At 35.0% G+C, this 20,430-nt stretch overlaps 1 protein-coding gene across 1 annotated transcript in view; it reads right to left on the bottom strand.

Annotated features, from left to right (window-relative positions):
- The window catches only part of ANKIB1 (ankyrin repeat and IBR domain containing 1), a 55,957-nt gene that overhangs the window by 5,116 nt on the left and 30,411 nt on the right, over window positions 1–20,430 (bottom strand). The window contains 14 exon segments of the mRNA XM_008494140.2: window positions 215–326; window positions 3,102–3,153; window positions 3,716–3,894; window positions 4,558–4,703; window positions 5,103–5,169; window positions 5,263–5,349; window positions 5,925–6,059; window positions 7,161–7,291; window positions 7,935–8,023; window positions 11,402–11,568; window positions 12,943–13,087; window positions 14,750–14,838; window positions 17,097–17,222; window positions 17,224–17,306. Coding sequence (XP_008492362.1) covers window positions 215–326; window positions 3,102–3,153; window positions 3,716–3,894; window positions 4,558–4,703; window positions 5,103–5,169; window positions 5,263–5,349; window positions 5,925–6,059; window positions 7,161–7,291; window positions 7,935–8,023; window positions 11,402–11,568; window positions 12,943–13,087; window positions 14,750–14,838; window positions 17,097–17,222; window positions 17,224–17,306 — 1,608 coding nt within the window.

Raw genomic sequence — 20,430 nt, 5'->3', positions numbered from 1 at the left:
TCAATGCATTTCTCTGTAAAAAGAGAAGCTGCCACAATGAAGTCAGCAACACTTCTAAGACCACATACAAAACCAAGCCTGTGTATCCTGGAAAACACAGCACTGTATTTAAAACCTCTTTAAAGTGCATCCACAGAAGAACAAACACTGTGGTCACTACTATTGTTTTATGAAGTAGGGACAGAAAAAAACCCATCCCCAGGCAGGAACATACCTAATGTACTCTCACTGGGGTCATCAGGATCTGGAGTATTACTCAGCAGGCTGTGTATGTCTCCACGCCGACGTTGCCTGTGCCTCCTCCGATACTGAAATTCAGCATATTCCTGCATAAACCAAAGGTTACAAAATACAGGGCAGCATGCAGTAATATTTTTCTGATGTAACAAGCACCACATTTTAATAAAAAAAATGTGTGATTTTATATATTTATTATAAAATCACCTGTTTTCAGAAAAATAAATTGCAAGTTATCCCATGCAATGCTTAACATAAATAATAACAAAAAATTTCCAGGGTAATCCTAAATCTATAAAATAATGAATTAGCAAAGAAAAATACTTGATGTATTGCCAACATTTTAATACTTGCAATCTCCCTTTCTAAAGAATTCCATGTACACATTTTTTGTTTAGAAGTTTTGATGCCAAACTTTAGACACACACACATTGACACACTTAAATATATATATACACCGAGTGATTTTAGAACACAAAACAATCTGAATTAGACCAACAGATTATCTCAGAGTCCCTTTTGCCAGAAATTGCCAGTAGAAAATAACTTTTGGAAGACTATAGAAAGCTGGCAGACATACACTGGGAGTTGTTAATACTTTTCCAGCCTGCAGGACACTCCGAACTCTTTAAGCCACAGCTGATACTCTTCTAATGAGCTGTCTTTGATGGATTTTTATTCCATGAATTACAAAACTTCTCTATTTCTGCCTGACCTGAGAGTCTAAAGAGCCATGCCATATGTATTTGAACTCCTGCATCCCTTCCCTCCAGCGGGTTAATTTCACCACACAGTTTGGTGTAGTCTGCAAACCTGCACACAACTTACGTGGCCACACCAACGTAATATCAATGCTTTGATTTCTATACCTTTCCTAATACTAAGAGACCAATTCTGTGACTGAAGGCAAATCTCCAGATATGCTTTATGGTTAATAGAGCTGACACTGAATCTGACTGTGTAGGTAAGATCTCTTGTGATCTCAGTTAATTCATTTACACAAGACAACAAAAACATACACACAGGTACTAGCTCTTCTCCTTCGAAAATAATACTGTGATTTTCTTCTGTAATCCAAAGGCTTCACTTGGCCACATGAATTGGGAAAGATAATATTAACATTAGCTTTCCTTTCTTAGATTAACTCTCCTAGAATATCTCAACATCTGAATTATCTAAGATTTATAATCAGAAGTGTAATTTCTCTTACACAATATATCTTAGTTATTCATCAACAGTGATCAGTATTAGATGTTTATTACCCTATGGAACAGCAAAAATCTATGATAAATATGACAGGATTCTTCCCTAAAGTATTATTCCAGCTCATAGGGATCTGATGTGTCTCCTAAACAGAAGTAGACAACCAAAACAACAGAATATCATATCTTAATATGAAGAAAATGTAACAGAATTAGTTATGTAATTATTTTGAAAATATGAACTCAACAAGGGATAATGGGAAGTGATCACTAAACACTAAGATTTGTTAGTCATGCCAGATCTTATCTATTATGTGTTTACAATAAAAAATTATTTTACTAATAGCCATTGAAATTTTGGTTGCTTTTTACCCTCTATAAAGATATATTGACTACTACAGATAAAATTTTATTTCCCATTACTTGGAACTATTTTTGACACAAAAGGAGTTTTAATTTTATAGATTAGGAACATTATGGTTTCCCACAATGGCTTATAACAAGCAGCATTCCTTATTGAAACCAGTAAGATTTTCTTTCCTGTAATAAACTGGTACACACAGACATACCACCACTTGTCAATAAAAGTACAGCTGTATGTAAAAAAAAATTCCAGTCAAATTCACTGAAATAAAGATGACCATTATTAATTCTACAACATTCCTTTAGCACAGGTGGTTGCAAGTATCCTTTGTAGCTATGCAGCAAAGAAACCAACTTGCATCAGACAGTGCCACATTTAGGCAAATCATAAAAATTCATAAGCAATCACGTAAGCACAACTGAAATGGCACCTACTGCCAAACAGCTTATCAACATAGCTCTGACCAGCTTTTTCTCATAACCAGTTCCACTGATGATACAGTAACATCCCACTAAGTTTGGTATCATCAAATGAAGAATTATTAAAAAAAAACAAACAAGCAAAAAAGGACTAGAGGAACTAGACAGGAGAAGCAAGCTGATCTTTTGTGGAGAAGCGAACTGTTTTACCACCAGCGTGATGCTCACCAACAATAGCAAAGGAAATATATAGAAAAAGTACATGGAGTTTTCCAAGATGCTTTAAAATGACTAACTAGAAAGAAAACAGCATGAAGGAAATGCTGAAATCAAGTTTTCTTCCTAACTGAATTCTTTAATCTAATGTTCTCAAAATATTAAATAAGAATTAAGATGATAAAGGAAATATTTATCGGAAGCTTCTTGTATTTTCAGTGCAGAGTCTTGAAAATTATTTACTCTTTCTCCTTTATAGATAGTGGAATATTTACTTTAAAAAATACAATTTTCATTCTTGGTTAAGTGGTAGAAGCACATCTCATTTGAATATGCAATTTCCATCCTCTTTCAATACATAGAAATAAAAATAAACATTTCAAACAGCTAACAATGTTTAGGTGTATGCCTGTATGGTTTTGTTGGATTGTTAGAGAAGAATGAAAATTTCTTAGAATTCTTGTAAAATTCTGCTGAACTGATGCTGCATTCAAAAGTAATTACCCATGCATATATTTCCTTCTATTGTGAAATAAAATGTAAGCTTAAAACAACTTGAAATGCTTTGATTGAAAATAAGGAAGCTCTTCATGCAGACTGTGATCATACCTGTGTGTCTAGAATATGCAGAACTAAGTCAAAAAAGAAAAAGAAATAGTTTACCTCGGGGGATGCAAATCCTAAATATTCCCAATCCCATGTTCCACCAGCAAAGCTATAAAATGAAGAGATACACCATGAAGTTTCCAAGTAGAAGAAAGTATGAACAACCTCCAGAGCTTGAATACCAATCAACATGTAAAAAATAGTGCAACTGTAACTCTCTGAACTTAACAAATCTTCTGCTTTAATTCTTACCTCAAAATTAATTTAGAAAACCATACAATTAAATTATTGGCTATTCCAGAACTGCTCAATATTTTTAGCAAACACATATTTTTTGAGAGTACCAGGTATACAGTGACTATCTTCAAGGAAAAAAAGTAAAATGGAAACCATGACATCTAATCATTAATATTTTACATATGGAGGAGCAATTTAGATTGCAACATGCAGAGCAGTGATTCTCAAACACATTTTTCCTCAGTGAAAAGCTGTTATTCCATGTTTGTTATTCAGGATCAAATATCCAAGAAACTGTCACTGTCTGCGATTTACAGCCACCACGTTTATCAGCTCCACTTCACCTCACTGTCGAAGACTGACCGTAGATTCACCCACTTTGGCAGCTACCAATGAACTTTTTTTTGGCTTGTAGAGTATTTTGTTTGGATTACCTGCGCCTGGGTGCCTCTGGTGAGTCTGCAGGTGCAACACCCCGGGCCACAGAGGCCAGGAACTCCTGACGCTTCTGCTGTACCAGACAAGCTGCACGGATGATTTTATGGCGAGGAGTCCGTAGGTAAGGCCTGTTCACCTTCTGTGCAAGGTCTTCAGTGACCATTTCTAGGTCTGTCTGCAACAGTTAATAGAGAATAAAATGATTTTGCAGTGAAATGAAAACGGGGCAGAGCTCTACACCACAAACACTAAGCAGGACAATATCTATTTTCCTGGAAATACTACTTGAAATATCAAGATATCCCAAAATGTCTGCCCTTCTGGCCTGCTCTGTTACCAGCCTGTTGCCATCCTCCAGCTTGGAGCAGGGATGCCCTGCACTTGCACATACTTAACATCTTTGGAAACTCTAAAGGAAAGGAAAGGAGATAGCAGACCCCACTGCTGATGCCACTGCCACCCAGGTACTCCCCAGTTTTGTCCTTGTCAGACACATCAGTAAGGGCAAGTCAGGAAAGAGGAGCTAGAGAGGGAGATGAGGGCTGAGGGAAAAATATTACCTTCAGAAAAGCAGGCTAGCAGTACATAATTTCCTTTTTTTGTCTCTTTCCTTCCTTATCCCTTTTATTATGCAGCAAAGTGATGTTTTTTAATTAATTCTAAAACTGAATTAAAAGCTACTATGTCACCCAGCAATAAAAATGCACTGCTTTTCCAATTATTAAAAATATAAACCAGGCGCATCAGTTTTACAATAAAAAAAATCACAAAAATATGTTGGTAACTAATATTACAAAAAAGAGTAATATCAGAAAAGCAAAATATATGCATATATTACCTGCATAAGTTCAAATATTTCTTTCTTTGTGCTTTTAGGCTCCAAAAAGAATCCATATGGATAAGAACACTTAAGAATGCGGCGAGTTTTTAGAAGCTCCTGTACTGCATCTTCAATGAATGTGGTGTCAGGACAACCTCCTTCAGCTGCAAGATGATAGAAGCATCATGAAAATATTTTCCTGTGATGTCAGCATTCCTTTTACTCTAAGTCTTCTTCCAAAATAATAAAATTGATGTGCATGTCAGTTAAAAATTTTGCAAGTAAACAGCAGCAAATACTCAGTGACTACACAGTGCTCTTACTACAGAAGTAAGCACAGAAAATTAGTTTCTCCTTTGCTAATGCTACTTTCTCCTAAAGTCTTTGGGATAGATTAAGATTTACTGTACATTTAGCTTTTATCCACTGCTTATGAATTCTAATACTGAAGAGATCATATCAGACAGCAGACTGATGAGAGCAATATCCCCCCAAAAAAGGCTTAGTCACAAGAGAGTTGATTTGGTTTCAAATCAGATTCATAGAACACAGCAAATACTTACTTCCACTGAGAGCTCTACTCAACTGCTCCATCTTTTCTTTGGCTGTTTTCAAAAGGCGCTGTTCTAACTAGAAAAAGGAAATAAATAAAGTACAGTAAGATAATTACTTTTTTAAATTGCAGAATAGAAGCAAAAGTCAATAAAATGGCTTGACTCATACCTGGTAGCTAAGTTCATGGTTCTTAAATCTTGTGTAATAGTGCATAAACCTATCAAGTTCTTGAAATCTTCTATGCTTCTTTTCAGCCTAGAAAATAATGGGGAAATGAAACCAAAATAAATCTTATGGTTTAATTTAGCAGTCACCATTAAATATAACTACATAACCTACTGTTTCTATTCCCATTATTCATGAAATATTGTACACATTGCTGATGAGTACCATGAAAGTAAGGAGACAAATGTAATATTTGAAATACAAAAGCCTGCAAAAATACTGTAGACAAAGAGTTGATGCACTCTGTGTGCATGGTATTAGAGCAGACCTTGCAAATGTCCAAAAATGTCTTCTGTAGGGTACAGCAGCTAACTGCAGTACCAGCATGCCCAAAAGGAATCCAAGCCACAGAGAAGAAGGGTGACTTGACTCAATTCACCAGTGGTTTCTATCAAAGCAAAAAACCCAACCCAACCCAACAAAACACCAGAACCAAATCCTATGTTTCTATTCACAAATCAGCAGTGTTTCCTTTCTGTCTACCTCATACATTTAAGCTTGTATTTTTCCATTTAGAACTTGGGTTTGAAATAATTTTGATGAGACTTATCCTAAACAGAAAATTGCAGCCTTCATGCTATTTTTCAAACATACACATTGGTTACCTCCACTGTCATCTCCTTGGACTGCTCCTCTACATGCTGAATAACCTCATAGCGAGTGCATCTGTAGTAGCCTCCAGTGGAAGAACTGTGCTTCTTCCATTCTTCTAAGCATATCCAGCAAAAGTCATATTTGCACTTAGGAAAAAAAAGGAATGAGTTAAAAAAAAACCACAAAAAAGTTGACACACTGTAGATTTGCAGTTATGCATCATTATTTTTCCAAGAACAACTGAATTAACATCATTCTAAGTGTGCTTATGGTCAAAACAATTTCTGAGGAGCCTTTGTCCTACTTTACCTCCTACAGGAGATCTGGGTTATAAAACCATGTCAGTCATAATTTTTGTTCTTTGGATCACAAGATTATGTTGGATATACAAGTTAAGTTTTCAGTGGGTGAAATAAAAATAAATACAGCTGATCAGGCCTTGTTTTTTTGTTGTTTTTTTAAAAAAAGACAGTCCTATTTTTTAAGTGGCAAACTGTTCATGAGAAAGAGCTAATTTTTCCTAATAACACACTTCCTAAATATCTTAGTTTTTTATTGGAGGCCAACTAGGTTAAGTGTGTGCTACTGTCTTATGTTTAGTGGTGCTTCTCAAGGAGAAGCTGTAGTTATATAACTAGTTTGAGAAAAAAAAGCATTCTCAAATGATACAGAATTCATGTCAAAAAATATTTTTTTCTATTTTGGTAGCATAGTGCAAACTCATGACTCATATTTTGGCTGCTGTCTCCAGTAAGTTTCTGTTGGAATTACTCTTTGCTGTCTTTTCATTCCTACCGATTAATTCCTGTTTACAGTTTTCCATTTTGTTACTAAGTTAGAGAAATAATGCAAAACAAAAATGTAGTAAAGCAAAACCTTCAATAGAGCTTACCATCCCTTAAAATGTTTCATCTTCTGCCAAATGAAAATGTTCTTTTTCTTCTACATTACTAATGATTATTAAACCATCTATTACTTCCTTTTCCTTTCCAGCTTCATACTGTATTGCCAGTAATTCTTGGGTGTTTATGAAATTTTGATCACTACAGTGCTCGTCTGCCAGCCAAACAGATTTCACTAAACATTAAACATTCTCTAAAGACATGTAACCCACCATAACTCTTGCAACAGGTTCCAACAGATCTCACGCCTGACATTAAGAGGCTTTGGATGTCCTAAAAAGTATGTATGACATGCACAACCTGAATTATGGTTTCACAACAAACTGCATGAAGGGTCTTTCTCACTTTTGCACATTGCATGTGGTTGCACCCCTCATTCTTCTGAATTGGAGATTTGCAGTTGGCGCATGGTTTGGAGTTGGTTAGCAACCACAGGCAGTTGGCAGCATCTTCGTACGCCTCACTCACTCCCACCACTTTTTGAGGGTGTCAGGATTGGAACCATGCAAAAACAGAGAAGTTGAAACTGTAAATGTAAGTAAGTGTCGTCTCTTTCTTGACAGAATACTGTAATTCTTCACTACATATTTGTCACGTATTTAAATGTATGCATTTTCTAACTTATACATATTATATATTATCACACATATAATTTAACTATATTTCCACATGTATTTCTATAGAAATTCATATATATAGCATTTATGATATAGGAATGAGCAAATATATATGAGAAAAATTGGCAAAGTTTGACAAAGTGTGGTGTATTTTGCCTCTTTATAAAATTTTCTATGGTTTTCTGAATATTTATAACTTATTATAGAAAAAGCTGACAGTGGTAATCAAATTAAGTTAGTATTTGTTAAAATACTCTTCATCATTATTTTTTTCGTTTCAGTTGACCAAGAAAATGCCTGTCCTATGTAAACCCAACCTTTATTATCCCAACCTGGAGATACTGAAGGTGAGGCTTGACAAAGTCTCTGAGCAACCTGATCCAGTTAAGGATGTCCCTGCTTACTGCAAGGGTGCTGGACAAGAAGACCTTTAGAGATCACAAATTATTCTATGGTTAGTTTTTTCAGTAAAAGTTATGATCCCCCCTTGCATGACTCTTACGTTCTTCTGGTTTCATTTCAGATATTTTCTGTAGCCAGTCCTTCCAGGTTTGGCAGTCACAAGGTTCGTGCGCTTCACCAAGACATTCCCTGAAATTGAAGGTGTGTACACAAAGACTTACCACTTAGACATTTAGAATGAAAGTTAAAACTGGTTAAAGCTAAAAACCATGGAAACTTTTCAGGCCATGCTTAATTATGTCAGGAAGATAAAAAAAGCCATCCCAGTAACATTATTTTAAAATACTCTTAAGACTACTTGCTCACAAGCACAGATTACCATTATTATGATTAATAAGGAATTTAAATGAGAGGAAAAGAGCTTTTAAAAATTACCATCTGAAATAAATCATCTCATTTGCAGTTCATTAGAGTTATGCCTGGATATCATTTTAGTGCCACAAAGATTGCTAGTACGGTTTCTGTGATACAGGTAAACCAGAATAAAGAAATTATCCAAAACTAGAGAGTCTGCTATAGCTGAAATGCATTTTATGCACAATTCACTCAATTGTAAGAAATACCCTCTAACTAGATTCAAGCTTTAAATCTAGAAAAAGATACAAGACCTTCAACAGGAGCATTATGGATATCTACCCTTTTTTCCACTGGAGTGACTAAAATGGGGGCTTAAACTTAGTTACATGGATGCAGTGGAGAAACTGATTCCTCAAGCTTTCTTGAAGTTCCTGCTAGCTTTAAGGATGGTAATTAGTCCTACTGAGTGGCAGATACATGGTTTCCAGATGGTTCTTGGGTGTAGATGTGTCAATATGGATTTCGAATTTGTGATTACTTCCCCCTTTTGTATGGGAATGACAGCAAACATCCCCAGACGTCTGACACATCAAATGAAACTCCTGGAAGAAGTTCTTTCCTCAGCTCAGTCCAAAACAAAGATTTTCACACTGCAATGTCATTTTCTAGAGTAAGAGCACTGAGCCTAAATCTCATGAAACTTTTACTGAAAAGGTTGTATAGACTCCCTGACAGCTTCTTCAAGCTGCTGATTTATTTGAAGGTGCAGTACATACTTAACAAAAATGTAGCAATTTAAAACAAGTTTAAAAATCATGGAAAGGCTAAAAGCATCATCCATGAAAAATGCAGTTCTGTATTTTCTTCCCTCTCATGATAATGTCTGTATCATACAACGAACATGAATCAAGCCAGCAAAACGATTGTTTCACCTTAAACTGGCTTCTCACGTGCACCTGAAGAGATGTCTCCTATAGAATGAGCCCTTGCCCCTCCTCTTTGCCTAGGATGGAGTACTGATGATGCACAACTAAGTGGGCACTGCCTTCTATGACCATTTTTCACAGGTGTCTGCTTGCTACTATTCCTTGTGCTTCTGAAACAGCATGAAGGAGTTCTTGTATGTTGAATGTATCTGATAATAAATAGAAGTATGATTTGTCCACATTTTCATTTGTAACACATTTAAATATCTCTGAAAGCTTTTTCTGAAAGGGGATAGAATTTTGTGTTTGTCACAAGAGAATATTACATTAAAAAAAAAGGAGATTGCTCAATAGACTCAGCAAGGTTTCTTCTTTTATAAGCAGGAAGGCTATAGAAAAAATATATTACCAAAAAAAGCAAGTGATTATCTTAGGGGTTTCCTAATGCATAAATTCTGAAGTATCTCTTACTAGATGCAGTATCGATTGCTACTACAATGACTAAATTGTAGATTACCTTGGTAGAACTTGTGGAACCATGGAATGTGTTGATTGAATTTTAAAGATATAAAGCAAGCTCTTTTTAAAGCATACAGTAATGATGAAAACACTCTGAATGCACTTTCTTTTTCTCAAGAGGTACTCACTCATTTATGGGGTTTTTGTACTGTAAGACCAGTACGGCCTTAGCAAATGGTTCTGATTTATAGTACTGCAGGATGCTTTGGTTCCTAGCAGAACGGTCTTGTCATAGTTGAAACTGTTCATTCACTTTTGTGGGAGGAAAAAAAAGCCTTATAAAAGCCTTCCTGGGCTTTTTGCTGCTCAAATGAAGTCTGTTTCAAGACTTGGACTGTATTTGCTTGTGCAGTATCTCAAAGCATTAACACAAAAAGAACATTCAGAAATATTATCATGAAACAGAAAAAAGACATTGCTTCTAAAAATTAGGCAGTCAGGGGACATTTTCAGAGGATATTTCAGGAAGTTAGTACATCCATCCAGCTCATGTAAAGCAAGCAGAAGCTGCCAATGTCTGAAGGACCATGTCAATATTACAGTCAAGTAGTCTCAAGCTCTTGTCCTTCAGGTCAATGGAAAAATTGATTCTTTGTAATCAGATGCAAAGATGAGAGGATGTAACCTTCTTGTGGAATAGTACTAAGGATTGTTAAATGTTCACTGGTAAAAAACATTTTCTGTTTTGTTTCTATAAGGTTTTTTTCCTTCTGAGTTCTCCATCCACTGTGAGCAACCTCTTCCCAAGTTAATTTTTCTGGCTTTTGTGGCTGTTTTACTGTGTCTACTTTCCTCTTGTTCCTTCTTCCTTTCCATACATATGGGGAAAGAACTAAGATCAGAAGCATCTTTCTTTAAAGAGTCTTATGTGATATTTGGAAACATGCAGATTATTCAGCATCTTTTCTTCTTGCATCATGGTTTCAACCAAAAAATGAAGAGGATTATACTCAGCTTGTCTGAATGTCTATACTTTATCTGACCCTTTTTGATTTTCCAACAATGAAAAGGACATTCCATTGCATTAGTCATAAACTCTCTGTCTCATAATCTCAAGGAACTACAATATGACTTCACTCTGCAATTCAGAAAAATATCCCAGCACTTTTTTGCTTTTGTTGGTAACAGTTTTGTTCTTTCCTTGGAAGTGTTGAAGACAGGCAATCTGAGGAATGTTTTTCAAATATACCTTGGCATTTTATTCCTTCTCAAGCTTGTATTCATCTTAAGACTCAACAGAAGATAACAGAAAGGAAAAGTGCTGATCCCAAAGTAAAACAATTGGAGTGATCTTGACAACAGAATAGCTGTGTATGAAGCAAAAAGGGCCTTCATAGTCCTGTTTAAACTCCAGTTGCATTGACGTGGTTCTACCAAAATTCAGGAAGAGGTAAGACCTGCTGATTCTTTTGTACAATACAGAATGTGCCATGGTTCAATTACACTTAAACTATCCAAAACAGAAACACAAAAATCTCCAATATCCTGCTTCTTGTTCCCTCAGAACAGAACATCCCAATACTCCATACTGCTGATTTGCATTTAACAGATCCAATAATGAGTAAGACAGTGTAATAAATCTTTGCTATGGCCTCAAATACTTAAATATGTGTGTACATGAGGTTATTTAATGAATTGACACAGGATAGTACAGTCATACACCATCCCATACAATTTTTTTTGGCATGCTTGGTTCTAAATGGGACGTTTTAATGAATCCTTGGAAAAGCCATGAGTTTATGTAGATGTAGTTTCTAATACTAACCAGCAGAAAAGATGTCCTTTTCCACAATCTACAGCAGGGGCTTTTAGCATAGGGAAGCTAAGTGTATCTGATCCTGTTGAATTTGATCCTTGTCTTGTTAGCCTCACTGCTCTTTCACAGCCTGGGATAGGACACCATTTAATAGCAGGATTATTTTCAACAAAGGCCTGGGGAGGGAAAAAGAAAATATTTTATCATATAAGATCAGATGTCACCATGGATATAAAACAATCTGTATTCATAATCTTCATTTGAAGGAACAAAGCCAAAAAGCTTAAGGACAATCTTGTAGCTACTTTGACTGGCTTCTAAAAATAGTTTTCAAAAGGGAATAAATTAATCTCCACCTTAAAAAATATGTGGGTTTTTATTTAATAACAACAGTATTCCAGACTTATACTAAAATGTAGATGTCATATCCCAAACAAAATGTTCAGTGTGTGAAAGCCAATTCCTTTGTGATATGGCTTACTGTAAACTTCTACTACATAAGCACTGGCAATACAGAACAGACTCTTGCAGTTGAAAAGAAGTAAAACCTTATTGATTGAAACAAAAGTCCCATAATATATCCCACCTGCAATAATCTTGAAATCAGAACTAGACTAATTCAGCTATTTACCTCCAATCTTTTTTTGGTTAATGTAGCCTGTCTTATTTTGTACCACTTACATCTAGTAAGTGAGGAGGTAAAGGAACTTCCATTACTTTGCTTTAAATCTATGCTGATCATCAGCCAACTAAAATATGAAAATGTAAAATATTAATTGGATTGGGTCATTTAAGTCTTACTGTGTAAGGCTGTGTATTAAAGACACTTGTCACATAGAGAAAGTATTTTATTGTAAAGCAAAAAATATTTCTATACTCTCTTTAGCACTGCCACCACCAATAAAGTAGTACATTATCTCAAAGACTAATTCATTACAACACTGGCACAGAAGAAAAAAAAGGTAAATTAAAAGATTACTTTTAAAAACAAGTTACAATGATAGAAATAAATACATTAAAAATATAACAGGAAGACCAAGTAAAAGTTTTTCTACTTCTCTTCCTATACACAGTAATCATATCCATATGGATGGGAAAAAAAAGTAATTCACCTGTACTAATAAATTTTTCAAATGGAAACAAATGGAAACATACTGTTGCTGAATGTAAACAGCCTCTTGGTAATAAAAATAATCCAAAATCTCATAAAAACTTCAGATTGCCAACACAAACAAGTCTGACTGATTAAAAGCTTCATATCACTTGTCATGAACATTAGTTTAGATCTCATAATTTAATTGATACTGCATTAAGCTACACATTATGGAAAATATTGCATTTGTACTTAATAAAGATAATGCTATTTCCTTTTTCTCAGTGGTATATAAAACATATTATAGCGTGTAAGCAGGAAATAATTCAGTGCACATACTAATTTATTAATTTCTACTTGGAAAGTTACGAACACATTGCAGAATTTAATGTGGAACTTGTCAGTTTTTATAAAATCAAATACAGTTGAAAATTACAAGAACAGTTTGACAATTTACCTTAATGTCAAATTGAAGGTATCTTTTGTCCATCTCCTTGGAAACCACACTTTCTATGACGTCTACAGGCACAAGCTGGAAACAATCATATGCTGGGCAAAAAATGTTGTGAGCTTCACCCTCTTGAATTTTCAGATTCAAAAATCTGCCAGAATTTTGACAGTCAGTAATTGTGAATAAAAGTAAGAATTAAACCACTACTGAATACCTTATACTAGGTTCACAGATACTCACATTCATTAAGTTTTAACCAAAAGGCCTAGGGATTTGATGAACATTATAATTAAAAAAAACCAAAAACCCACTGTCACGGTTCAAAAGTGAGAACCAACAACTATGCTATCAGCCCTATGTGTCTGTGGTTCCAGTTCTTGCCATTTACCAGAGACAGCTATGGAATATTTAATTAAACTGAGCATTACTTACGACTTAAATCAGAAAAGGAACATATAACTGTAATTATTCTAGAAAATAATTAGTTTCATATGCAATTAATTTTTACAACTGTGCTAGTCAAAATAGGTCTGCACTTGGAAACAAATTTCTAAACGGAGACCCTTACAGTCCTTAAGGAGCAGAATGCAAGACAAAACAAGCTTGCAAATGTGCTGAAAGCTGGACCTTAACCAACAGTGCACAATGTTGCTTAGTTCAAAAGCTGTAACTCAAGTATCAGTCAAGATACTCATCATCTAAAGCACAGGCAGATATTCTAAGATAGTCATCTGGGATCCTACAATAGTTAAGCTAGAGGTACTTGCCAATGCATCATATCTTAGATTTGTATCTTAAAGTGGGACAACTCAGTCCTGGCTTTGCTCTGAGTAACTTAGAAACGAGTGGCTCAGAAAGAACAATCCCACCCTGGATGTGCGCTGCCAGCACTTGCTTGACACTGAATTGTAGCTCTAAGTGCATGCACAAACTGCAGGACACATAGTCCAGCACCCAAATTAGAAGCCTCATGTCAAGCCAGTGATCTCTTGGTAGCTTCCACATCACTACATAACAATTTGCCAGACAACAGAAGCATGAATATTAATTTTCTTGCCACTGAAAAGAACTGCCTTCTTTAACACAGTGCTCTCCCTAAACATAACAAGATTGGGTTCACATAAATTGGGCTCAGCTGCAGCAGGATATATGCAGCTGATGTGATGCTATAACAAGACACTTCAGTGGTACAGTTGAGGTAGTACAATCTCCTGAATGGTGACAAAGAGGAATATAAAGGCACTGTGTTTATTCCTGGGAAGTATGATTAATATTTGCACTAGCATAATTATCCATGTCTGAGGTTTTTTTACCAGCATGACTATTGTGAATTTTAAAAAAAAATCTGCAGTCAACATTACATTAATAGAACTTTTAAGCTAAATCTACTCCTGGGTTATTAATCTTCAGCATAAGAAAGCATTTTAATTGCTTTTCTGACCAGAAATCAGTTCATGATGCCGAGGTGTAGTATGGTGAACTAAGAGACGGAAACAAGCACGTGCTTAGTTTAGAAAGCATAAACCCCAATGCCACCAACACCACACAAACACTGGGCAAATCAAAAGTAGGCTCATCCATTTACATGCAGTCTTGTCTGCCTAACAATTTTGCTGATTCAGCACCAAAACCCCCTCTATGTAAACTTGAAACAGTTGATGGACCCTTTGGGCCACTTTAACAGGGTCAAACCATAAAGTTTTCAGAACCCAAACAGTACTTTAACTTTAGCTGTTTATGGTATCCATCCCCTCCTCTTCAAAATTAGATTTTTAAAATTTTTTCCAAAGATAAGAAAAGCCCATATACTCACGCCTCCCAGCAAGCTCTGCAGAAGTCATGTCCACAAGGCATATCCACTGGGTCTTCAAACACAGAAATATTACACATACAAATGTCACACTGTAGATGGAAAAAAACTGATTAAGAAGTACTCCAGAGCCTTTCACACAGTTACACAGGATGTTAAATTGGAAAATCTAAGCAGAAATTTAAGCATATGCTCAGCAGGGGCAAAAACAATCTAACTGTAGCCAGAAAAAAGTCATTTAAGCTACAGAAACAGAAATGGTGAATATTACGTGTCTCTGTTTCTACACCTCCCTATCCAAACAAGCATAGGTTTAGGTGCCTTCCATCACATCCTCCAACTCAGTACGTGCTCTACCCTGTAAAGTGCTGGGACCTTGCAGTTAAGAGTTCTAGGGACAAAAGAGACCTGAATTTTTCATCAGCTTCACAAGCAACCAGAAATGGAGCTTGGAGAAGTCAAAAGGCTACAGGAAATGTTTACCATCTCACACAACTGGATACAAATCAAGGAGAAGCAATTTGGTTGTGCAACAGCAGCAAGATTATTATTAAGTAATAATCTACTTAAACACTCCTTTTTAAAAAACACTTTAAGGCTTTCAGTCAAAATAAAGAATAAGTTAAGCTGCAAATATTCCAACAGAAGATATCACTGGTGCATTTCATAGAACTAGGTACCACAGAAAAAATAATATTGAATATTGAGACCCTTATTCTCAGATGTTTTAAAGTACAAGGATTAAACTACTCATTCCTTGTGATTAGGCATGAAAATAAATATTTCTGTTTTCAAGGAGTACAAGAAGATTTTAATTTCTTTGGAACCAAGATTCCATGAAAACTTACTTCAATTTCTAATTTCAATGCACCAGATATTATACACAAACAGAACATTTAAAAAGAGTTAGCCTATGGTATGTCACTTCTTAATGTAATTGTGTTACAGCTAAAACAAAAAACAAACCAAAAAAGATGTCATTTAAAAAGGGTAAAGCTCAATTAAGGCGTTTACTGTTGTTTCAGCCCTTTCAGCTTATTGTCTTGCCAAAATTAAGTATTTTAGAAGTTGACGTTACATCAAAAATGTTCACTATTAAGCTTATGAGTTTAAAATTTTGTTTACAATGTAACTGTAAAATAAAGAATTTAATTAAGTCCTCTACTCAAAATACAAAGTACAGGACATTTACTCAAATAGTCTTAATTATAATATCAAATGTAAATGCAAAATCTGAAAAGAAGCTTCATAGCTTCTGGTTTTATTTTATCTACTGCTTTTAGTTTTCATTTTTCTACCAAAATGGGAGAAAAACTGTACTATTTAATGACCACAGTATAAAAAATACGATTTGATAGATCTTTAAAAGATTTTTAAGCTAACAGAAATACTAAAAATTTAACTCTGGATTTGGATTTAGATATGCTAAATCTAGAATGGCAATAATCATCCAGTCCTGCATTCCTGGCCTATGGACCATCAATAAAAACCAAAACACAATGTAAAACAGAAGATTGTATTTTTTTTGTTACCCATTTAAATTAGGAAACATTCCAAGACCATATTTAACTGGAAACATAAATGTACAACAATGTTATTCTGTCTATATAGCTTCTTTTTCAATGTTTTACAATTAAAGAAATAAAAGATTTCTACGCAGTAATACAAAATCTTGATCTTAATTTGAGATCTAGGGATGATCCATTTGTGAGACTGCATATAGCATTACAGAAAAATGCTTAGGTCATGGAGCAAAAGTTTTATAATGCTGCAGCTGCAGATTATTAAAAAGAGAACTCTGTCTTCCAACAGAACCAAACTGATTTTAATGAAAGGCGCTTTCATATTTCAAATTTGCAATAGCCTTGTAAACTGCTTGAAGCAGCCCACACATAGTGAAAGTAATTATAAACTTACAGTACACTTGAGGGCTGACATTTCAAAATGCAGAGAAAGAGAATTTTGTTTTCTAAAGAAAAAAAAATTCAAAAGGCAGGGTTTACAGCATTGAGCACATTCGGGGAAATGGATACAATGACAGAGAACATCTTGTTAGGTATGTTATGGGAAGAGAAGCTCAAAAGAGACAAATGCAGTGATGTGACTGTAGCTGGCTAAAAGGCTACATTGTAAGCAACAGCCAAGGTGAAAACAGAGTGCTTTGTATCAGCAGCCAGATGCTCGATTGTGTTTCTATATAGAACCTTCAGGGAGTCATCTTCCCTATTCACCAGCTTTGGAACGAGGAACACTTTTACAAGTGTCTGGTCAGAATGGGATGACAGCACAGTTGGATGGATAGGAATGAGCTCTTTTGCCCTGCTAGTTTCAGATCTATTTATAAACTTACCAGAGCTGTCTCAATGTCTCCTGGTGAGGGGCTGATTTCATCAGGGGAAGTTACAGAAGAGCGAGTGGTGCGCGGAGTTCGCGGCGAGGGGAGCGTATCCCAGGCGTTGTATCCACTGGGGGGGGGGAGTCGGCATCTGCACCCCTGACCGCTGGCAGCAGTTCTCTGGGTTAGACATCCATGCTTCAAGTAACTTCTCCCGGTCCCAGTCTCCAATAAATACACAGACACAGGAAATTAAGCAGCTGACAGTGTTTCAAATGTATTTTGTAACTGCACCCTCAAACGGATATATAAACACTAAGCTAAAACGTTTATAAACAAATAAATACCATGAAGGGAACATTAGACACTAAATTTTACAGCATAAGTTGCAAGATAATACATAACACAATTTATTTATGTAAATAATTGCATCACAAGTATCTCCTTTCCTTGTAATATCAGTCTTATGGCAAAATATTTTTTATTATTTATTTACAGCACCTGTAGTTACTAGGAGACTTAATGAGAAACTAGAACTGCAGTGACTGGAAAAGACAGATCAAAACAAACACTCTTGCACCATAAAATTTTCAGTGCTTTTCCTTTCTATAAAAAAAGTGATTGTTCAATGTGGATCCAACTCCTGGTTTTTTTTAGAAGATGAAGCCAAGTGCTACAAATGAAGGAAGAAAACTGAGATTTGATTGGATTACAAAAAGATTTGCAACCTTATGTGTTACTACTCTTTCTATCTGCATGTAAGAGTGATGTACTTCTAGGGAAACGAGAAAAAATCTCGCCTGATGGCAAAAAATATCTAACGTATCCTTACTGTATTTTAGTGTGTAATAAAGTGTTCCTTAATATTTCACTTTAATTCATAATTAACACTTTCCATTCATATGCGAATGAGTCAAACAAATTATTATATAAGATCTTAAAACTAAATAAAATATTTCTTAATCGTTATTTGAAATGCCCTCCGTTTCTGACTCCTAAGAGTAATACTAAAGATATCTTAAGAATTGAGATTTTTCTATTAAAAATACTTTAAAAATCTCATTTACATACAAATCTATCAAATTCCTATATGGATTTGAATCTAAAATCATGAACACATCACAGATCAGATGAACAAGAATTACAGAAGGGAAGTGAAATTTGCCGATTTTTTCCTATAGCTTTAACTAAATATTTTAAAGTTTTTTTTTTTTAATTATTATTGTTGGGTACTCCCACTGGGAACGCAGTATTATTAACAAAAAATCTGTGCTATTTTAATTGAATTTTAGATTTGATATGAAAAAGATAAATAGTAAATACTGTATTAATGCTGGGAAAAAAAGATACGTGTTCTGAGCACTGAACTTAATAAATATACTCTCCCTTATGGCTTTCATACTAAAATCTGCTCCCTCCAAAGATGAAAAATGGCCTTCGAGCTAGAGATTATTTACTGATCAGGTGCTTACTTATCCAAGCTAAAACATATAATGGGTTAGTTTAATTTCATTTGACTGAAGACATGGACCCTGAACATATTTACACTTCAATAATGATCAATGGTATCATTATTTTTCAAATTACTCTCAGCTTATAACCTTTTAGAGGAGAAATGACTGATGATAAAGTACAGATAAAATCTGCTAAATGCCTTGTTGTACTCCTGTGTTTGTACTGTATCTTTAAAAATCAGCCAGGATTAAGACACACTACTAAATGTATTCCTCTGTGCTTTCTTTACTAACTTATGAGCTTTAGTAAAATATGAAGTAGTTGTAACTGCTGAACTGCATGTATTTTATCCAAAATCATCTCCCTTTGTAAAGCCTTGGTAGCTCACTTACTCCCTTTATGAGGCTGAACCAACTTTATGCCTTCATTTCAAATAAAATAAATTCTGTTTGAATAATTTCCAGTATATGACTGCAGCTACAGGCCAAAGACTTTACTCCCTCATGATTCCCAACTTGTCTGCTGCTTTCACTGAACTGGCTTATTGCATTAAGTCACTGCCACATCACTAAGGCAACACCAGTAGAATGACCTTTCCAGCACAGACTGAGTTCTTCTCAACCTTCAGTTCCAGCTTGATGGATGCTGGCAGACATTTCTCCACAGTTTACACAGTTTTCTCCACAACTTCACCACTCCTGTGCTTCTTATGGACTGTGCTGCAAGTTTGAACACTATTGCCATCATTTTGTTCCAAATATCTGCAAAGGTCATAGAATTTGCCTACCCACTTAGTCAAATATTTTGTAGTAGTTTTTAATGAGAGTATTCTGAGAATCCAAAATAGAATTAAAATATAAATATATTATAATAATTAAATTACCAACATTAAAAAAACATGTGCAAAGACTGTACCTTAAATATCATCTGACTGACTCAAGTTCATGTTGCCTTAATTCAGTGTTAAAAAGAACACAAACATCAAAAATTGAAAAGGATGTAAATAAGATGAGTTTCAGGTACCACAGATCCTCATCAAAGCTGCCAAACATTGTGGGTTTGAAATAATATTTTCCTCCTTCAGTCTTCCCTCTTTTACTTTCACAGGGAATAATAGGATTTGAAAGCTTAATTCAGCAATATGGTGATGAGCCTGCAAACCATTAACTGCCTGAGTAGTTGTTTCTTTGCATACAGTAACAATGTAGATGCTTCAGTAAGCACAAGTTTTGAATCACTGAAACAAATCCTAAAGCTTCCACTGAATTCAGAGAGATACTTTTGTCTGGAGTGAACACACTGAATTCAGTATATCCCCATTCTAACCACTCCAGTTTAAACTACATGACAAGAGCAAAGACTGATTATGGTGAAATTAAACTAACTACTGATACACACACAGAAAAGTACACCCTGTATTAAAAGGGTACTGTGAAAATAAAGGATATACACTCATAAGCTTTAACCCCTAAAAGAAATTTCCAACCATTAATTACAATGGTCAGATAGTTTTTATTGCACCAGAAACAATTAAATAAACAAAATTTTAGCACATTTTATACACAAATATACAGTAGCAGAAAACCAATTATGTGACAAAACCAAGTACAATAAATTTGACTTTTTTGACATGTAAAATCATGAAGTGCTGCTTCTGTGTCCCTCACTATAACAGGAAATCTTAAGATAACTTAAAAGATCTTCCAATATAATTCCTAGTCTGAGTCACTTTCCTATCAGCTTCTCTGTCTCCCTCAATGCTCTCTGACATACTGCAGCTATCTTTCCTGAAGTACTGTGTGAGCTGTTTCCTAGCATTTGATTAACCATTACTTCTCTTTCACTTCAAAGTAAAAAATAAACATAAACCTGAACTCTTAATTTTGCTGTAAAA

Source organism: Calypte anna, chromosome 2, assembly GCF_003957555.1.
Source record: "Calypte anna isolate BGI_N300 chromosome 2, bCalAnn1_v1.p, whole genome shotgun sequence".
NCBI classification, from domain to species: domain Eukaryota; kingdom Metazoa; phylum Chordata; class Aves; order Apodiformes; family Trochilidae; genus Calypte; species Calypte anna.
Note: the sequence above shows the minus strand (reverse complement) of the source record. Positions and strands in the feature narration are given on the sequence as shown.